Raw genomic sequence first — 18,673 nt, 5'->3', positions numbered from 1 at the left:
TATATATGTGTACATATGTATACATAAACATATATATATATATATATATATATATATATATATATATATGTATATGTATATATATGTATACATATGTATACATAAACATATATATATATATATATATATATATATATATATATATATATATATATATATATATATATATATGCAGTTGAGCCTGGTGTGTTGGCGCAGTGGTTAGGGCAGCGGCTTGGGATCCAAAAGGTCCTGAGTTCAAGCCCCGTTGGGCCACTGAATTAATACACCAGGGGGTTGACTCAGCCTGTCATCCTTCTGAGGTCGGCGAAATGAGTACCAGTATACTGGGCCGGTGTATACCCCGGTTAAAATAGGTGTACCATATCCCTGTGTCGTAAGAGGCGACCAGGGTTGCGTCAGGAAGGGCATCCGGCGTAAAACCTGTGCCAAATCACTATGCGGATCACACGGATGATCCGCTGTGGCGACCCCAAATGGGAACAGCCGAAAGAAGAAGAAGAGGGGTTGACTCAGCCTGTCATCCTTCCGAGGTCGGCGAAATGAGTACCAGTATACTGGGCCGGTGTATACCCTGGTTAAAATAGGTGTACCATATCCCTGTGTCGTAAGAGGCGACCAGGGTTGCGTCAGGAAGGGCATCCGGCGTAAAACATGTGCCAAATCACTATGCGGATCATACGGATGATCCGCTGTGGCGACCCCGAACGGGAGCAGCCGAAAGAAGAAGAAGAAGAAGATATATATATGCAGTTAAGCCCAAAATTATTCATACTGTTACGGTGCCGGGGGTCGGCCGCCAACTGACCACTCTGACGGTGCTGCAAGTCGAGTCGGCCCGACCGATCACCCAGAATATAGATCGCTGCCCGGATAAGTCCGAGTCGACGGATCCTTGTACAAGAACCGAAATACGCCAATGGGCAGACCACGTGGGGTAGGGTCGATTGCCAATCTTCAATGTACCTCAATACCCACGTGATCCAACTACCGGGGTATTCCACCCTCGATGGAACTCGTACGGAACAAACCGCTGAGGCGAGCCTGTCCTGTGCGCGATTCCGAGCGGCTTAATCACCGAGAACCGTCGGTCCAAATGTCCCCCTTTTACAGCAAACCAACGGCTTTCTAACTACCAACACACGAAATGCTCAATCAATGAAAGAGTCGACACGACGAGCTGAAAACATTTAACAATTGGGGAATTTATTCATAATGATGGGGAACTAGGGAAGCCCGTAAGAGCAGAACTATACCGACTTTACGAAATGCAATGCAAAGATTTACAGCACACAAAAAGCACTTAACAATTTCCTACTTATTAGACGGGCCCACGGACACACGTACGCACACACACACCCAAGAAATGGTGGCTGAGGCCTTTAATAACGAGCTCCAGGTCGGAGGACAGGTGAGTTGAAACCCAGAGCCTATCTCGAACCTCTCCACCTCGTGTGGTCTTCAAGTTGTTCAGACCCGGGCTCCAGCGAGAGCGAGCTGGATCCAATCGCCGTGAGCCACGATCCTTCCTGAGCTCCAGCGAATCCTCCCGCGCTTCTCAACACGTGCTGGTGAGACGAGGCACCGATCCTTCCCATCGTTGCATCGCTTCCCCGAGGAACCACCTCCAAGAAGAGGTCGATGAGTCGCACCAAGCCGGGAACCAAACGGAGAACAAAGAGCTCCACGAACCAAGAAGAAGAAGCCACCACTCGCAGCTCGAGCCGAGCAACCGGCTCAACTTGCCTCCAAACAAAGCAGCTCGAAGCAAAAAGCTCTCCCGAGCTAAGCAGGACACGACGGCCTGCTGAACGAACAACTCTGAAGCAAAAAGCCTTCGAAAGCCTCAACCCTAACCCAAGTCAAACAGGACCCGAAGGTCTGCTGAACTACGCAGAACCCGAACAAAGAAAGGCTCTCCTCTTTATCCTTCTCCGCCCCCTCCCCTGCGCCCGGCATGACTCATGCCCCCGTGATCCATCCCCTGCTCAACCACGGGTGAGAGGGAGTTGTTGACATCATGAATCACGGGACGGCAGGGCTCTTCTTCCTCTTCGCAGAAGAGGGGGAGGGACGTCTCCATTGTTCGCTCCCTAACTATTAAATCAATCTGCAGCACATCTAATCTATTTCTGAACATTTAAACAATGGAAGGTGAGCTATCTGGGGAACAAGCACTTATCGACATAGCTGACTAAAGGAACCTGAATGGTGTGTGCAATCGAATTCCAAATTCGTAACACTACCCGCCCCCCCCTTTTTACAGACTCGTCCCGAGTCGTCAAATTTTCGTGTGACCAGCATGTGTAAGTTTTCCCCTCGTACGTTCTACCTTCGGATCCCTGAGTAGGACATTTCTTTATACGTGTCCCAAAAATAAATAACCTAATGCGCTGTGTAACTACCTAAACAAACTCTCACAGACTCATTTGGACAACTTAATTAAAATTGCCGGCGCTAAAACAAACATGCAGGTGAGGTTCCACGTATTTACAATTTTCATTTGACTTGTCCATTACTTAACCATGGCCCAGGACTTGTGATCTGTGAAAGGGGAGAAGGTAAAAGTCATTTCAAAGTTCATTGATGCAGGGGAAGGGATGGAGATGGTCGCAAAACACAAATGAGCATGATGGAAGCATGGGCTTGCCTGCAGGGCAGTCCTTGCAAAACTGGATGTTTCTGGCGCACATGGTGATGGATGGATACAGGGGCAAACGCAAACAAGGGCTAGCAGGCATGGGGTCATGGCAGAGGCAGGCAAACTCGGCATGGCAAGGCAAGCCCATGCAGAACAGGTGGCTGCAGCACAACAGGCCGGCAGGTGAAGCTGGCCGGCCTCCGGTGTGGTTCCATCAGGTCTGGAGGGAGTGCGGTGGTGCCGGCTGCTTTGAAGGCAGGCTCGGACCTAGCCTACTGTCCCCCCCCCCCCACTCTATCGCCTTTGCCTGTCTCTGTCCATACCCACTCCCTTAATTCGCCACACAACACAACAAAATTTAGCCCCTCTTTATTTTTATTATTTTTATTTCCCTTTTATAATTGTCTTCCCTAACCCCCTTTATCGTCTTTGTCTGGCTAACCTATCCTGTCAGCCTGGCCTACTCCCAACCCCTACGTTCCCTCTCTGGAGGGGAATAGGGAGAGACTAGCGTCCTGTCTCGAGGCCCAACGAAGCCTCAGAACGGCCTCAGAGTTCAGCGATCTACCAAGGTGAGTCCAGCGGCCTACAACGAGTGAAGGGACGGATGGTGCGAAGGGGTACATCTCCTAACTACCCTAACATTCATTACACCTGAAACTACCCCGGGGCTTTCCAAAAACGCCTCACACTTTTAAACTATCGGTTCTAAAAACCATGATTCCCGTCGCCTGTGTTGGAGTCCATTATAAATTTGGGCCTTGCCCTCAAATTTTCATTCGTGCCCTCGCACAATTTCCTGGCTGGGCAGCGTGGCTCAACTGGCCGGAACTCCCCCTCTGCCGAACTCTAACCATGGCACCCCCAGGCCCGCAGGCTGCCTCCGAGCCTAGCTGCTCCCTATAAACGTGGGGGGTTGCCCTCTCTGGCATTGCCCCCCTCCGATGTCCACGTGGCGTGTTGATGCCCCGGGTCCCTTTCCGAGGGTCGCCCGTGCCCACTACACTGCCCCCGTGGCATTCTGGCGCTACGGGTCCCGTTTCCGACGGGTCGCCCATGCCCACTACACTATCCCGGAACCCTCTTGGGCCCTTGGCCTACTCTGGCCGACTAGTCCAGTGCCCGGGGTGCCCACTAAACAAAACTCACCTTTCCACAGCCACGCTCCCAGCCGGTCCATGAACTCTTGCACCCCTCCAAACGGGTTTCGTGCCTTCTCTCGACACCAACAACAAAACGACCTCCTGTTTATAAATTTAACTAACCCACTAACTAACATTAAACTGTCCCCGGGGTCACTTGGGTGGGAATCACTCCTCCCCCGAATCAGTCATCACACCATGCATACCACATTCGCTCCACTCACACACTTGGGCCCGCTGTCCCACACTCATTCCTCACACACTTTCCATTTCACAACTCACACCAACACTCTATACTGCCATCCTTCCTAATTAAATCCCCTCACTAACTCGTGCTCCCTCGTCATCCCTTAAATCAATGCATGTTCCATTTACTCTACGTAGCAAAGCTACGTCCCCACTACACATTTCCAGTCTGTCAGTGTCTCCAAAAATCCAACAATTCCCATTTCCTAAATCAAAACTGAAATCCCTCCAACTAATCCATTCCAGGGGCTCCATGAGTAACAATTCACGTCCCCATGAAGCCGGTCTAACTATCGCTAACCCATCCCCCGAACTCGTACTTCCTGTGCCCCCTAACGGGGGGGAGGGGAGGTCTTCCACCCCCTGCCTGGGGCTCGTGTCCACTCGAAGTGGCGAGGCTTGCTTTTTTCTTTTTCTGCGCACACTAGCGCGGCAATTCGCAACCTGCCCGTGACGTCATGGCAGCTGTTCGCGCACCTCGTTCCCTTGGATGGTAACATCCGGCAAGGATTCCCTTCTGCCGGATTTCAACCATGCAGCCACGACGTCACTGCGCATCCCAAAGCAAGCCCCGTGCTCGAGGGGTTCCCCACGCGAGCACATGTGCTCTGCCCGTCCGTAACCCACGCCGCGGAATCCCCGATGACGTCACTCGCACCTCGAACCTGCACGATTTCTCGCGCAAGCCGGGGGTACGCATAACGCATCGGGAGAGCCGCTTCGCACGCTCTGCGAACAGAACGTGCGACGCAGGCCACATGGAGCTTTACAAACACACTCGCCCGGAGAACCCGTCTGAATCAAATTCACAATCCAGCTTACCTTTTGTCCGTCTGCGGGATCGACCACATGCACCGCGTGCGTTTCCGGACCGGATTTCACTCGCGCAGGTGCGCACGTGGCGGCCTCGTGCGAAGCACGGTATGGACCCCGAGCGCGCTGCTGTGCCAATCCGGCACGGTCCTCGAAACCACTACGGCCGCTACACGGCCTTTGTCCCTCGTCAGGCACCGTCTTTGTCGCACTCTCACGCGCACATTCTCCCGTGTCCTGACGCTCACACACTCCACCATGGCACTCGGACACGTGGTTGTGCCCACTCGCATACCAACCGCCATTTCTCTTTCATACCGTGACCTCACACACGCAGTTTCCTTCACACACGGCGCTTCTCCCTTGAACACCTTTTCACTCACGAATTGTGCTTCTTCCATACACGGGGTTTCACTCACGCACGGGGAATCGCTTACACATGCCATAACACTTGCACATGGGGTTTCACTCGCACAATGCGTGTTTTCCAGCACGCATTTCGCCACACTCATAAGCACACACACCGGGACGACCACGCTGGGGATTTGCGCTACCTCAAGTGCTCCCGGGGTCTCCATACCCCCCAAACTCCGTGTGCACCCATTCACAGCACTCGCCTCCTCTACCTCGCAAGGCTCGAGTGGACTCTCCTCGTCGCGATCCGCCTCAAGGGGGCACAGTCCCTCCCCTCGCTCCTGAAGGAGGCCATCCTGCTGCTCGCACCGGATCACAACACATTCCACCAGATCGACCCAATTGTCCTCCACTACCTCCATGTGTATGTGTTCGTCCTTTGTGTCGTCCACTTCACCCCCTCTCACCTCCATCTCCCGTGTCTCTGTTATTTATATTTCCTGCGTCTTAGTCGTTGTCACGGCTCCCTCCTTCATTATTTCCTTCGTCTCCACGTGTCTCTCCCGACACGTCTCAGTCACCCCATTTCATTTTTCCCTCTCTGTCACCGTCACTTTCTCCGTCACCTCTACGAGTCTCGCCCAACATGTCTCCCTTATTATTGTGACCTCGCCCGTCTCCATTGCGGGACCGACACAATCCACACTCCCTCCAAGCTCGTTCGCCCCAACATGTGGCGCCGTCATGATTCCTCTTATGCCCGTCCATATTGCCTTCAATTCCCCCTTTGTTTCCTGCTGGAGATCCAATCGCATGCTCTGCATTTCACCCCTCAGTGTCTGCATATTTGCATCCATTCCATCCATTTTGTCATTCGTGGCTTGTATATCGCCCCTCATCGCTTGCATCATCTGCATCAACATTTCCCCCACCCGGTTGATTTCAGCCGACCCCGACGAAGCTGAATCGCCTCGGTCGGCCGCGGCTTCGCTGGGGACCGGGGAGGGAATTTGACGGAGGGGGGGGGGTGTCAAAAGCCGCCATCCCTCCGCGCCCCCTTCGGGCTCTTCATTTATTTGCGGGGAAAGTTCAACCTGCATAACGGTGGTGTCCTTCACGGTGATCTCGTCCTGAGCCATAGATTCTACGACTTCTAAATCCATATCACTACCCACCTGGCTCAGCTTGTCTTGGTTGAACATTTTGCGTGCTGGGAAAAAATTTATAACGCTCGTAATTTGGGGACACGGGGGGGGGGGAGGGGTTGCTCCGTATACCCCTGATCCGAATCCGTGAATTTTGCTACCCAGGCGGAGGGGGCCGAATCCCACTCCTGACACCACTGTTACGGTGCCGGGGGTCGGCCGCCAACCGACCGCTCTGACGGAGCTGCAAGTCGAGTCGGCCCGACCGATCGCCCGGAATACAGATCGCCACCCGGATAAGTCCGAGTCGACGGGGCCTTGTATAAGAACCGAAATACGACAATGGGCAGACCACGTGGGGTCGGGCCGATTGCCAATCTTCAATGTACCCAAATACCCACCTGATCCAACCACCGGGGTATTCCACCCTCGACGGAACTCGTACGGAAGAAACCGCTGAGGCGAGCCTATCCCGTGTGCGATTCCGAGCGGCTTAATCGCCAAGAACCGTCGGTCAAAATGTCCCCCTTTTACGGCAAACCAACGGCTTTCTAACGACCATCACACGAAATGCTCAGCCAATGAAAGAATCGATGTGACGAGCTGAAAACATTTAACAATTGGGGTATTTATTAAAAATAATGGGGAACTAGGGAAGCACGTAAGAGCAGAACAATACCGACTTTACGAAATGCAATGCAAAGATTTACAGCACACAAAAAGCACTGTACAATTTCCTACTTATTAGACGGGCCCACGGACACACGTATGCACAAACACACCCAAGAAATGGTGGCTGAGGCCTTTAATAACGAGCTCCAGCTCAGAGGACAGGTGAGCTGAAACCCAGAGCCTATCTCCAACCTCTCCACCTCGTGTAGTCTTCATGTTGTTCGGACCCGGGCTCCAGCGAGAGCGACCTGGATCCAATCGCCGTGAGCCGCGATCCTTCCCGAGCTCCAGCGAATCCTCCCGCGCTTCTCAACACGTGCTGGTGAGATGAGGCGCCGATCCTTCCCATCGTTGCATCGCTTCCCCGAGGAACCACCTCCAAGAAGAGGTCGATGAGTCGCACCAAGCCGGGAACCAAACGGAGAACAAAGAGCTCCACGAACCATGAAGAAGAAGCCACCACTCGCAGCTCGAGCCGAGCAACCGGCTCAACTTGCCTCCAAACAAAGCAGCTCGAAGCAAAAAGCTCTCCCGAGCCAAGCAGGACACGACGGCCTGCTGAACGAACAACGCCGAAGCAAAAAGCCTTCGAAATCCTCAACCTTAACCCAAGTCAAACAGGACCCGAAGGTCTGCTGAACTACGCAGAACCCGAACAAAGAAAGGCTCTCCTCTTTATCCTTCTCCGCCCCCTCCCTCGCGCCCGGCATGACTCATGCCCTCGTGATCCATCCCCTGCTCAACCACAGGTGGGAGGGAGTTGTTGACGTCATGAGTTACGGGACGGCAGGGCTCTTCTTCCTCATCGCAGAAGAGGGGGAGGGACGTCTCCATTGTTCGCTCCCTAACTATTAAATCGATCCGCAGCGCATCTAATCGATTTCTGAACATTTAAACAATGGAAGTTGAGCTATCTTGGGAACAAGCACTTATCGACATAGCTGACTAAAGGAACCTGTATGTTGTGTGCAATCGAATTCCAAATTCGTAACAATACCCTTTCTAAATTTGAAGTATTTTGAATCGTGTTATTTGAGGAATGAGTTTCTTCTGGCTTAAGTTACATAAGAATGTGACAAACAGCTGAAAGAATCACTGCAAGAGACATTTCAAGAAATACATTGTTTTGGGGGTATTTTATTGATAGATTTACAAAAAAAATTTATGTCCAGAATTATTCATACCCTTACTTAAATCAGTTCACAGTCACATTCAGTAATCAATGGAAAAGCCTCTGTTTGTGATTACAGCCTCCAAACGGTTTTTATACTTGCTCACAAGGTGTTTGCATGTCTCCACAGGGATTTTGACCCCCTCCTCCTTCGCGAAGGTCTCCAGGTCTTTGAGGGTGGAAGGCTTCCTTGCCATCACTCCGGTCTTGAGCTCCCTCCACAGTTTCTCGATTGGGTTGAGGTCCGGACTTTGGCTTGGCCACTCTAGAACGTCTACATCATTATCCCGGAACCATTTCTTGACTGACTTGGCGGTGTGTTTTGGATTGTTGTCCTGTTGATACGCCCAATGCTCCCCGAGGTGAAGTTTCTCTGCGGAATGTTTGATGTTTTCCTCAAGGATCTTGATGTACTGCTCCTTTTTCATGATGCCATCCACTTTGACGAGATTGCCGGGCCCACTGGCTGAGAAACATCCCCAAAGCATTATGCTCCCGCTTCCACGCTTGACGGTCGGGACTGTGTTCTTAGGGTTGTATGCTTCACCTTTCTTTCGCCAAATGAAAGCAACATCTCTGTGTCCGAAAAGCTCCATTTTCGTCTCATCCGACTACAGAACTGAGGACCAAAATCTTGGATCGTTGTCCAGGTGAGCTTTTGCAAAGGCTAGATGAGCCTTTCTGTGTCTGGGATGGAGGAGTGGAGTCTTTCTTGGTCGGTGTCCATGGAGACTCCCCTTGTGTAACATCCGCTGGAGTGTCTGCCTTGATATCTTGGTCCCAGACTCGCCAAGGTTGTCCAGGAGAGCCTTCATAGTGATCCGTGGATTGTTGTTGGCCTCTCGCCATACTTTTCTTGCCAGACGAGGTGACACCTTTGGCTTCCGACCACGTCCTTCAATGTTCTTTAGATCATCTCTATCATCTCAGAGATGACCTAATAAAGCCAGTCTCGAAGTCTGTCTGCCCGTCCGTACGTCCGTACGTCCGTCCATCCGTCCACAATCAAACCGAGTGGAGACAAATAACCAATAGTGGAATGGATAGAGGTCGATGAGACATGCACAACAATATAACTTTCAAGGTCGTCCAAGGTCGAGGTCAAGGTCACGAGGCTGTCAAAGTTGCAAAAATCGTCGATTTCAAATCGTATCTCCTCCCTCAGTTATCAAGAGAGATCAAATGTTATTAGTGATTCAGATACTATGGACTATTATCTAGAACAACACGAGCCATTTTTTTGAAATTTGCTCTCGTTCCGATTTTATAGCCCTTCAAACTTCGCTCTGATTCTTACATGTCCGGTGCTAATTTGAAGTGGTCATCCGGAGGCCGGCGCCAATCTCTGAAGATGCTCCGGGTCCTGCGCAAATTTTTGCATTTTTTTTGCCCCGTGTGGCCTGTTCATAAAGTACAAACAAAAATGAGGGGGTGGGTGGTTTAAAGCCTGCGTACGGGCTGAATACAGGGGTGGGTGGGTGGTACGACGGCTGCATACATACTTTATGAAAGTGGTGTCGGACTATATGAAAGCGTTTCAGAAGATGAAGGTGAGTGAGCCTGTCGTCATCGCGAGGGGGAAAAATATCCCCGTTCACAGGAACATTTTCGACGTGATGTTGAATCCGTGGACGTCAATAATTGTTCCATATTACTGTATTACCGTAGTTAATAATTACTGATGCATTTGAGATAAATCTACAGTTTGTTGTCATCTTAAAGTATTGTGATGTGACATGATACGCATATGGGGGTGGGTGAGTGGTCACTAGCCTGCATACAGATGGGGGTGGGTGGTTTTGAAACCCAGAAGTAGAGCGTACATACTTTATGAACTGCCCCTATTCCAGTCTGGCACAGAGTTACTTTTTGAACTTTTTTGAGTTAGGCAAAAATATGAGTTCTGCCGAGTTGTAATTTGATTTTGCTTCTGTCAACTTCTGGCAGAGATGACCGGCACTCCCGCTCGTGGGTATTTTTACAGTGTGGAACTCCTTGTACTTCCTAATTATGCTTTGTATGGTGGCAACTGGCACTCGGAACTGCTTCGAAATAGCTTTGCAGCGTTTCCCCTCATTGTGAGCATTCACAATGCACAACCAAAGGTCCTCACTGACTTCTTTCTTCTTCGCCATTATGACAATGACCTGAGAATGATTGCATCAGCTCCTCTTAATTTATAGTCCAAAAGCAGAGTGTTGTTCTATAGCATTCTTCACTGTACATTCAATAGACCACATTTGTAATGCATTCAGATTGTATGCACACATCTTGGAATAATTGCTAAACATTATAAAGAATCTTAGGAATATCAAAAGCATGTGCATTATCACAAACATTGGCCTCAATTCTGAGACTTGGTATGGGGTATGCATAATTTTGGACAGGCATGAAACAGAAATCTTAACATTTCTATTGTTATGCTAATAATGTTGAGCCAAAATTAATGCCATATAGCACTATTTTAACCCTTCCCCAATCATCCGAGCCTATCATCATCATTTCATTAAAAAATGTCGCTTACATCACTCCTCCTCGCCGGGCCTCATATATATATATATATGTATAGATGTATATGTCTATGTATGTTTATGTATTTATATATGTATTTATATATGTATATGTATATATATATATATATATATATATATATATATATATATATATATATATATATATATATATATATATATATATATATATATATATATATATATATATGTTTGGTACGACAAAACTTTAATATTGATACAAACAAACAAACACGACATAATAGTGACCAAAGCTTTTCGTGCTGCACTCTTCAGGGTAAAAATCGCAGCAAGTAAAGGAGGAAGTGAAGGCGTGTGCTTTATACGCAGGTCTCAATAAGGTAGACGCTGATTGGTTCAACCGTAATGATGTCACGGTTAACTACGGTTGAACCAATCAGCATCTACCTTATTGAGACCTGCGTATAAAGCATGCGCCTTCACTTCCTCCTTCACTTGCTGCGATTTTTACCCTGAAGAGTGCAGCACGAAAATCTTTGGTCACTATTATGTCGTGTTTGTTTGTTTGTATCAATATTAAAGTTTTGTCGTACCAAACATCTGTGTGTATGTATATATGTATATATATATATATATATATATATATATATATATATATATATATATATATATATATATATATATATATATATATATATATATATATATATATATATATATACACTGATATAAGGCTCAAAGCGGAGCTTTTACAAATATGTTGCCTGCAGGACAAGGTACAACAACATCCTTGTAAACCATCCCATCACTATTTTGAAATCCAAAATTGACTATCGGCTTTCATGCAACTGACCTATCCCAGCAACAGCTTGCAAATAATTTGATGTCTTTGTATGACATCATCAAAATGCCTGCCTGCTTCAGGTTAGGAAGAACATGTAAACTTCAGTTGTAACTCCTTATTTCCATATGACCACAAGAAAAACCTTCATGGCAATGTCTGTCTCTGCCTTTCCTTTTCTGTAATTGTATTTTGTGATGATCATGGAATCACTTTACTTATTTTGATAAGTATGGCAGGACTGAGGCAGCCTTCGGGCTGTTTTTATTTGGTCATAACTTCTCATTTTGGTCACTCATTCAAAATCCAACAAATTTCATTTACACCCTTAATCCAGCTATATCACAGATATTTATAATTGAACCAATTGAGATGCGAACTCGGATTATAATTTCCCAATGGATACAGATGATATTTACTCCATGTTTGATCGTAGTGCATAAGTATTGTTCTTTAAGGACATCATGTTTCGATAATCTCGAACTATGTTCAAGGAAACTCATGCCCTGGTGCACCATCTGCCTGTCCTCAATTAACCTTTTATTTAGCCGCTGATGTAATTTTCGCAAAACTTGGCAAAGTCTTTCTTTCCAGGAGTCATTGTTAGATTTTATGAGCTATTTTGACCCAACATGAGAAGTCTCCAAACCCTTGACCTCAGATGACCATTTTGACCCAGTGACCCCAGTTGACCCACTTAAAACGTGATCAAAGGTTTTAAAGAAGCCTTCTCTGCAATTACTTGAATCCTTTGGATGCACAGGCCCAGGTGGGTTGTTGGGTCATTGGGCCCTTTTAAACTCATAATTTTTAAATGACAGTGTTTGTGACATTTCCAGAGGTTATTCAACCCCTGACAAGCAATGCTAATGTGCTTGGGTTGTAGGGGCGTGTCAACAACATAATGTATGGTCCCTCAAAAACTGCTTTTGGACACAACTTTGTTTTTGTGAGTGAACTGATTTTTGTGATCAAGATGAAGGATGTCGTTTTTTTTCCTTTTCCCCATCATGTTTCATGGTGTGATATTTGCAGGTTTACACTCTTCTCTTGGTACATATCATGCATTCGCTCTTGTGGGTGTGACCTGGGGGCTGCAGGGATCACAGTCAGGCCAAGGTGCAGTGGAAAAGTTCAACTTGTGGAACCCATGGGGTCATAGCAAAGTGGGGTGAGTGTTCTGAACATGCTTTTAAACAGTGCATGAGTCTTATATGCTTCCAAAAAGTTAAATCATCTGTTAGCTTAATTATAGATACTAATTGCAACATCTTCACCGTTGTTTATACTCAAAACCCCGTATTTGTCCACACCATGACGATGATCAATCTTTTGCATTTTCAATGAGTAATTTATCCAATAAGGATGTATCACTGTGATATTAGTGCGACAAAACAGCCTGTAGTTATTGCTGGAGAAACTATCATTGACATTACATAACCAGGGTTCCAGGACTCAGTCGCTGTTTACAGCAGAGATTTGTGCAGGGTAATTCTGCACAGGGTCAAAACAATATGACCACAACTTGTGTCAAACATAGATAACTTACACTATGCCTTATATTTTGGAAATATTGTAGTTGTTGTTTTTGATCTTCCTTTTTATTTTTTAATACAGGGGGTCCGAGGCTCAGGGAAGACAATGCAGGATGGAAGGTTGGCAACCTAATAGAAGGACAGAGAGGTGGATAAATGACAGACAAATTGGACCACAATGAGAAGGAGAGTGGATAGAGGTTAATAAGCAAGGACAGAAAAGCACACAGATTATCGGGGCAAGTTTGTTTATTTATTTCCCTGGTTTGTGGCTGATTGAGAAATTTTATTTCGAGATTCTTACTTCCTCTGCTGGCAACAGGCCCGTAGCCAGGGCTCAGTATTAAGGGGGGCATATGAACTGGATGGGGGGGCACAATTATTATATTTCATATTTTTGATAACCCGATATACTATTGTATTCATGCAGCATTGACACATCTATACTAAGGTTGCCGTCGCATACGAACCAAATTGATCTCAGCTAGATTTAATATGTTCCGATGTTTTTGGCCTAAAATTATTCGAATGCAGGAGAGCCGCAACAAACTGGCACATTCACAATGCAGATATTCAATGATTAGACAATTGGCACCAATTCAGGTGCACTTATACAAGGTGTTGTCAAGAATTGGCATTAGAAAAATTAATATACCAGAGATACAATGACTAAACGGGGGAGGTTGGCACCAGAATCAGTGCACTTTGAAATAAGATACAGTCGGCTATGACCTGCGATCATCACGTTAAACTATCAACAGCAAATACGACCAGCCTGAAGATACCACAAGGTCCGCATTTAAAGTAGTCAATTACACAGAGGTAAGGTTATGCACAAAGCACTAGATATGGGATATGCAAAGCACCAAACACAACATTTAACTTAAACATCAGAAGTGCAAAGCAGCCGACCACGGCAGGTGCTGACCACAACCACACTGCAACCACAACCACATACGCATCACCAGCAGTCACACACACAATCTGAACCCCTCGTATAGTTTTTATACCGCTGTACTCGCTGTCAGAAGAGCTGCAGGCGACGCGTCTCGGTGTGGAATTTTCTGCGGACCTTCTCCTTCCATTCATTCAGGCATTTACGTGTGAGGTCTCTCTCGAAGGCCAGCTGTACCAGTTGTGCCTTGCGTGCATGGCGCATGGACCGTCGATGGTCAGTGAATACATTCCTCAATGTTGAGAATGAGTTTTCACACATGGCAGTGGACGCACCAAATGTTAGTCCAAGTCTCATTGCAGTCACTACACTTGGCATGGCTTCCAGCGTTTTGTGGTATGTTGAGAGGAGTTTTTGTGTTGTCCATCTCTCGTTTGGCTGCTTTTCTGTCTGTGAGCGAATAAACTGCTTTGCAACCACACACTCTGTTTCATTGATGGTTGACTTTGTTAATGTGATGATGTGCTGGAGCAAGTGGGCATCCAAAACGTGCCATTTTCAGGATTCAAGGCAGCGAGTGAACGGGCGAGTTGTGTGTTGCGCTCACTGAAGCGCCGAGCGATCTCGCCAAGCACAGTGTCAATTGCGCTATAAAACCCTCTGCAGTTCTGTCTTGTCATTGTCGTTGTTTTGTCCAGTAGTCTCCAAAACTACAAACTGTTCCAAGTTCTTATGCATTGTGCATCTCCGTTTTGGTGGTGCAGGTGTAGAAGTGCGAGCACCGTCGGCCTTGTTCCACAGATCAGTGAACTCATCCTCAAAGCGGAGTTTCTTTACGCACTCTGTAGCACTCGCCATCAGTTCCAACCCCGTTAGCAAGTCCATGTCCTCTGCCTGCAAGAGTCTGTTAGGGCCATTTAACAACATCAGCAGTTTTTGTACAAAGATAGCAGTGAACATGAAGGCAGGCCCAGAGACTTCCCGCAAAATCCCAATAGCCTCCATCCTCATCTCTGCACCGTAGGCGCGCTCTGCATCAATCTCCGACAGTAAGGATGTGATATCCTTTATAGATCCTATGATCACAGACACGGTGGCTAAATGTCCCGTCCACCTTTGAACAAGAAGTCGTTTTAACCGCTCACCTTTACACTGTGCAGCAACAGTGGGCTTTCTGAAGAATTTGTACAGGCAACAACAAACCTCGAGGAAATCAGTGACAGCTTTCTCTGCTGCCAGTGCGTGGATAACTACCAGATGGAGTTGGTGATTCAAGCAATGCACAAAGGGGATTTCTCTTTCGAATATCTCTTGCAACAACTTTTGTACCCCACCGTGCTTCCCAGCCATTACCGAAGCCCCGTCGTACACCTGACTTAATATTTTTGACGTGTCAAGTCCTGTTTTTCTCAGCTCTGCAATTATTAGGTCTGTCAATGTTTTTGCATCTCCAGCGTCGGCTGTAGCTATTGTGAGTAGATGATTGATATGTTCTCACATTCAGTGGGGTCCCTCGTCCCATCCACCTTGATGGTAAACCACGATGTGCCTACTTCTTCCACGATGGCATCCGTCACAACATTACTCAATGTGCAGATCAGTTCATTCTGCATTTCCGGACTAGTATAGCTTGCGTTTAGTGGGATATGCTTTATTATTTCGGCTAGCTCGGTGTCTTTTTTGAGTGTGTAGTTTAAAAGCGAGAGGAAGAGCCCACTGTGCCCATCTGACATATCCTCAAAATGATCAAGGCTCCCTCTAAAAGGTATCTGATTTCGGCGAGAAATCCCACAACATCTATAAGAGCAGACACATAGTACCGGTTTCTATTTAGCTGATCAGCATTGAGGAGTGTGGAAATCTCCTTACCACAATCGATGCGCCTCTCATTCTCCTTCCACCTCAAAACACAAGTTAAATGTTCCTTTGAAGTTGCGTGTTTGTGAAACCCCCTGTCTTTCTCAACGGCATGTTTCCAATTCCGGTAGCCTCGCACTGTGAAAGTAGAGTCCATTGGGCCACGTGCGTTGTTAAACTTCCTACATGGATAGCAGAATGCTGCATCTGTCTGCACACTGTATCCCAGCCATTCATTAGTCTGGTACGACGAGGACACAAACGAGCGACTCTTGTTCTGCAACAGATGGCCATGGTACCGCTGTAGAACAACTTGATTCGGTCTCTCACTTCCAAGATCATCGGGAAGCGGCTTGACAGTCACAGCCGGTCCCGAGGCCGCTGCCGAGCGTGGAAACTCGGCTGTCTGCGCTGGGGCTACAGCCGCAGGGCTGACGTTGCTGGCTTGGCCAGGTTGGCCAGCTTCTGTCGGTATTTCATCGACATGATCGTCTTTTCCTCCTCCTCCTCCAACTCCTCCCACAACATGTCTTTCATCATCTTCTTCATTTTCGTCGCTTGCATTTTTTTCCTTTTCTGAGCCATTTTCGTATATCCATCATCAACGTCTTTTTCTCCTGCTGCAAGCTCGTGCTCCGTGATTCGTCCCTCGTGACTCGCGTCACTAATCTCGCGACTTGCGACATTTTATGGTTGACGGTTTTATTTATTAAATGATCCATGCATCAAAAACAGGTTTTATCTGCATAATTTCAAATGTAAACACGATTGCAAACACACATATTTTTAATTTTTATTTAAAAATTACTTTTGTAAGATGGAGGGTTGACGGGTTGTGAAGGTCACGTGGTGCACGTGCACTTCATCTTTAATTATGTAAATTTATGTCTTTTCCTTAATCATATTATCATATTATGACTATATTACATTTATACCTAACTCACAACCAATCAGGTATCCTGCTCAATCGGGTCTCCATATCGAAGACGCCGATTGGCTATTCCTTAAAACTAAATGATCCACGATATATACAGTATAACCACCCACAACATCGACATTCGACACGAGGTCTTGGCTGCTGGCGTTGGTGTTTGCGTTATTATCTTTTATCTTGTGGTCTTGGACTGTATTGTCTTGCCAATTGCTTTCGGAGATGCGCTGGGAAGCGCACACTTATCTCTTGACTGTTATTCAAAGAAGGATATTATTAAAGAACAGTTTATCCAAGAAGGCCTTATTATTCACCACACTGAACATCTGGAATAAGGGTTTTAGTTCACACAGGTGAACTCTTAAACAGCAAGTTCACATTGGGCGCTCATCCTTAAACACTAAGTTGTTCACATGGTGCAACAGGGCATAAATGGGTGGCATACAAGTGGGGGGGCACCAGATGCGCCATGGGGGGCATTGCAACCAAATGCCCCCCCCCAGCGACGGGCCTGGCTGGCAATTTCATTAGTTGATGGAGAATGAAAATTGTGAAATTTAATGACATTTTACTTCTCCCAATGAGCTTTGATACATAAAGATATGGAGTTTAGAGAATTATGAAGCAACTCTTCAGAGGACTTGTATTTATTACAGATGCCAACTGGACTTGCACTGTGGAGTGATAACACTAAAATTGAGAAAGCGAGAGAGAGAAAAGGATAGCAGAGCAGAGAAGGAGTAAGGGGAGAGAAGAAAAATAATATGGGGAAAAGATGACAACAATAAAGACATAAGGAGAACAGCATATTGTTGGGTTATGGGGTGAGCAGGGGTGATAGGAGAGAGGGGATGGGAGGGTTGTCTTCAGAATTCTGCCATTATTCCACATGTAAAAAAAATTGCACCTCCATGATTGCAGAGCTGTTTTTTCCTTTATTTCAAAAATATAATGATATTTAGGTGAGTGTTAGGATGGTGTGATATTTAAATGAGTGTTTTTGATATTCTCTGTAATAATAGTCTCATTTCTCTAATAATAACATATCCTTGCCATCAGAGAGAATATGGAACTGGATCGCAATGAGTTTGAAAAGGAGATGGATGAGATTGTTGTCACATATCCATACAGTGTAGCTGGCCACCTCCAGAGCATCACCACTGGCATGTGTACAACTTTCTTTCCTTGGGTGAAAAATATGAAACACCATTCTTCACTGATTCCATGACATGTATATGTATTACCTTGTGTAGCTTTTCTTGGTTGCTTTATGCAGCTTTCTTTGGTGAGAAGAGCATGTGAGTTAATATTATGTGAGTGTGTGTGTGTGTGTGTGTGTGTGTGTGTGTGTGTGTGTGTGTGTGTGTGTGTGTGTGTGTGTGTGTGTGTGTGTGTGTGTGTGTGTGTGTGTGTGTGTGTGTGTGTGTGCACGTGCATGCGTGTGTGTGTGTACATATATATATATATATATATATATATATATATATATATATATATATATATATATATATATATTGTTACGAATTGTGGTCCGCTTGGCGTGCGATCGGCCACGTAACTCTAATCGTGACCGCGTCGCCCACCGGTCGGACAATTCAGTCGTGACCCTCCTGGAACTATCACCAGGAGCCAGTCATGGGTGGGGGTTTAACCTCACCACAACCCAGTCCGCATTCTACTCGCGCGGAATAGGGTGAATCGCCGAATGTCGATATACCTAAATACCTGCGCGGGTAACCTACCGAGGGGTTGCACCACGCTGCAGGTCGGCTTAGGACATCAACCGCTTAAGCGGTTCGTTCCGTACAAAAGGGATAACCGAGCAATGTTATCGCCGACCTCGACGGTTCAGATTACTTTACCCGGGTGTTCAAACCCTCACTAATTATTCCACGAGGTAAGGTGGCACTTTCAATAAAGGAGAGGACGCAACGACGG

The 18,673-nt window shown here is 46.8% G+C and overlaps 1 protein-coding gene across 8 annotated transcripts in view; it reads left to right on the top strand.

Annotated features, from left to right (window-relative positions):
• Positions 1-18,673, top strand: part of LOC147031802 (calpain-10-like) — a 131,776-nt gene that overhangs the window by 64,030 nt on the left and 49,073 nt on the right. For all 8 annotated transcript variants that reach the window (XM_085867716.1, XM_085867717.1, XM_085867714.1 and 5 more), the window contains 2 exons: positions 12,553-12,688; positions 17,795-17,898. In XM_085867716.1, the coding sequence (XP_085723842.1) occupies positions 12,553-12,688; positions 17,795-17,898 (240 nt within the window). The remainder of the gene's footprint in view (positions 1-12,552; positions 12,689-17,794; positions 17,899-18,673) is intronic.

This window comes from Eptatretus burgeri, chromosome 2 (assembly GCF_056783735.1).
Source record: "Eptatretus burgeri isolate ZD-2024b chromosome 2, Ebu_testis_v1, whole genome shotgun sequence".
Taxonomy (NCBI): Eukaryota; Metazoa; Chordata; class Myxini; order Myxiniformes; family Myxinidae; genus Eptatretus; species Eptatretus burgeri.
The sequence above is the reverse complement of the archived record's forward strand: the minus strand, read 5'-3'. Positions and strand labels throughout refer to the sequence as shown.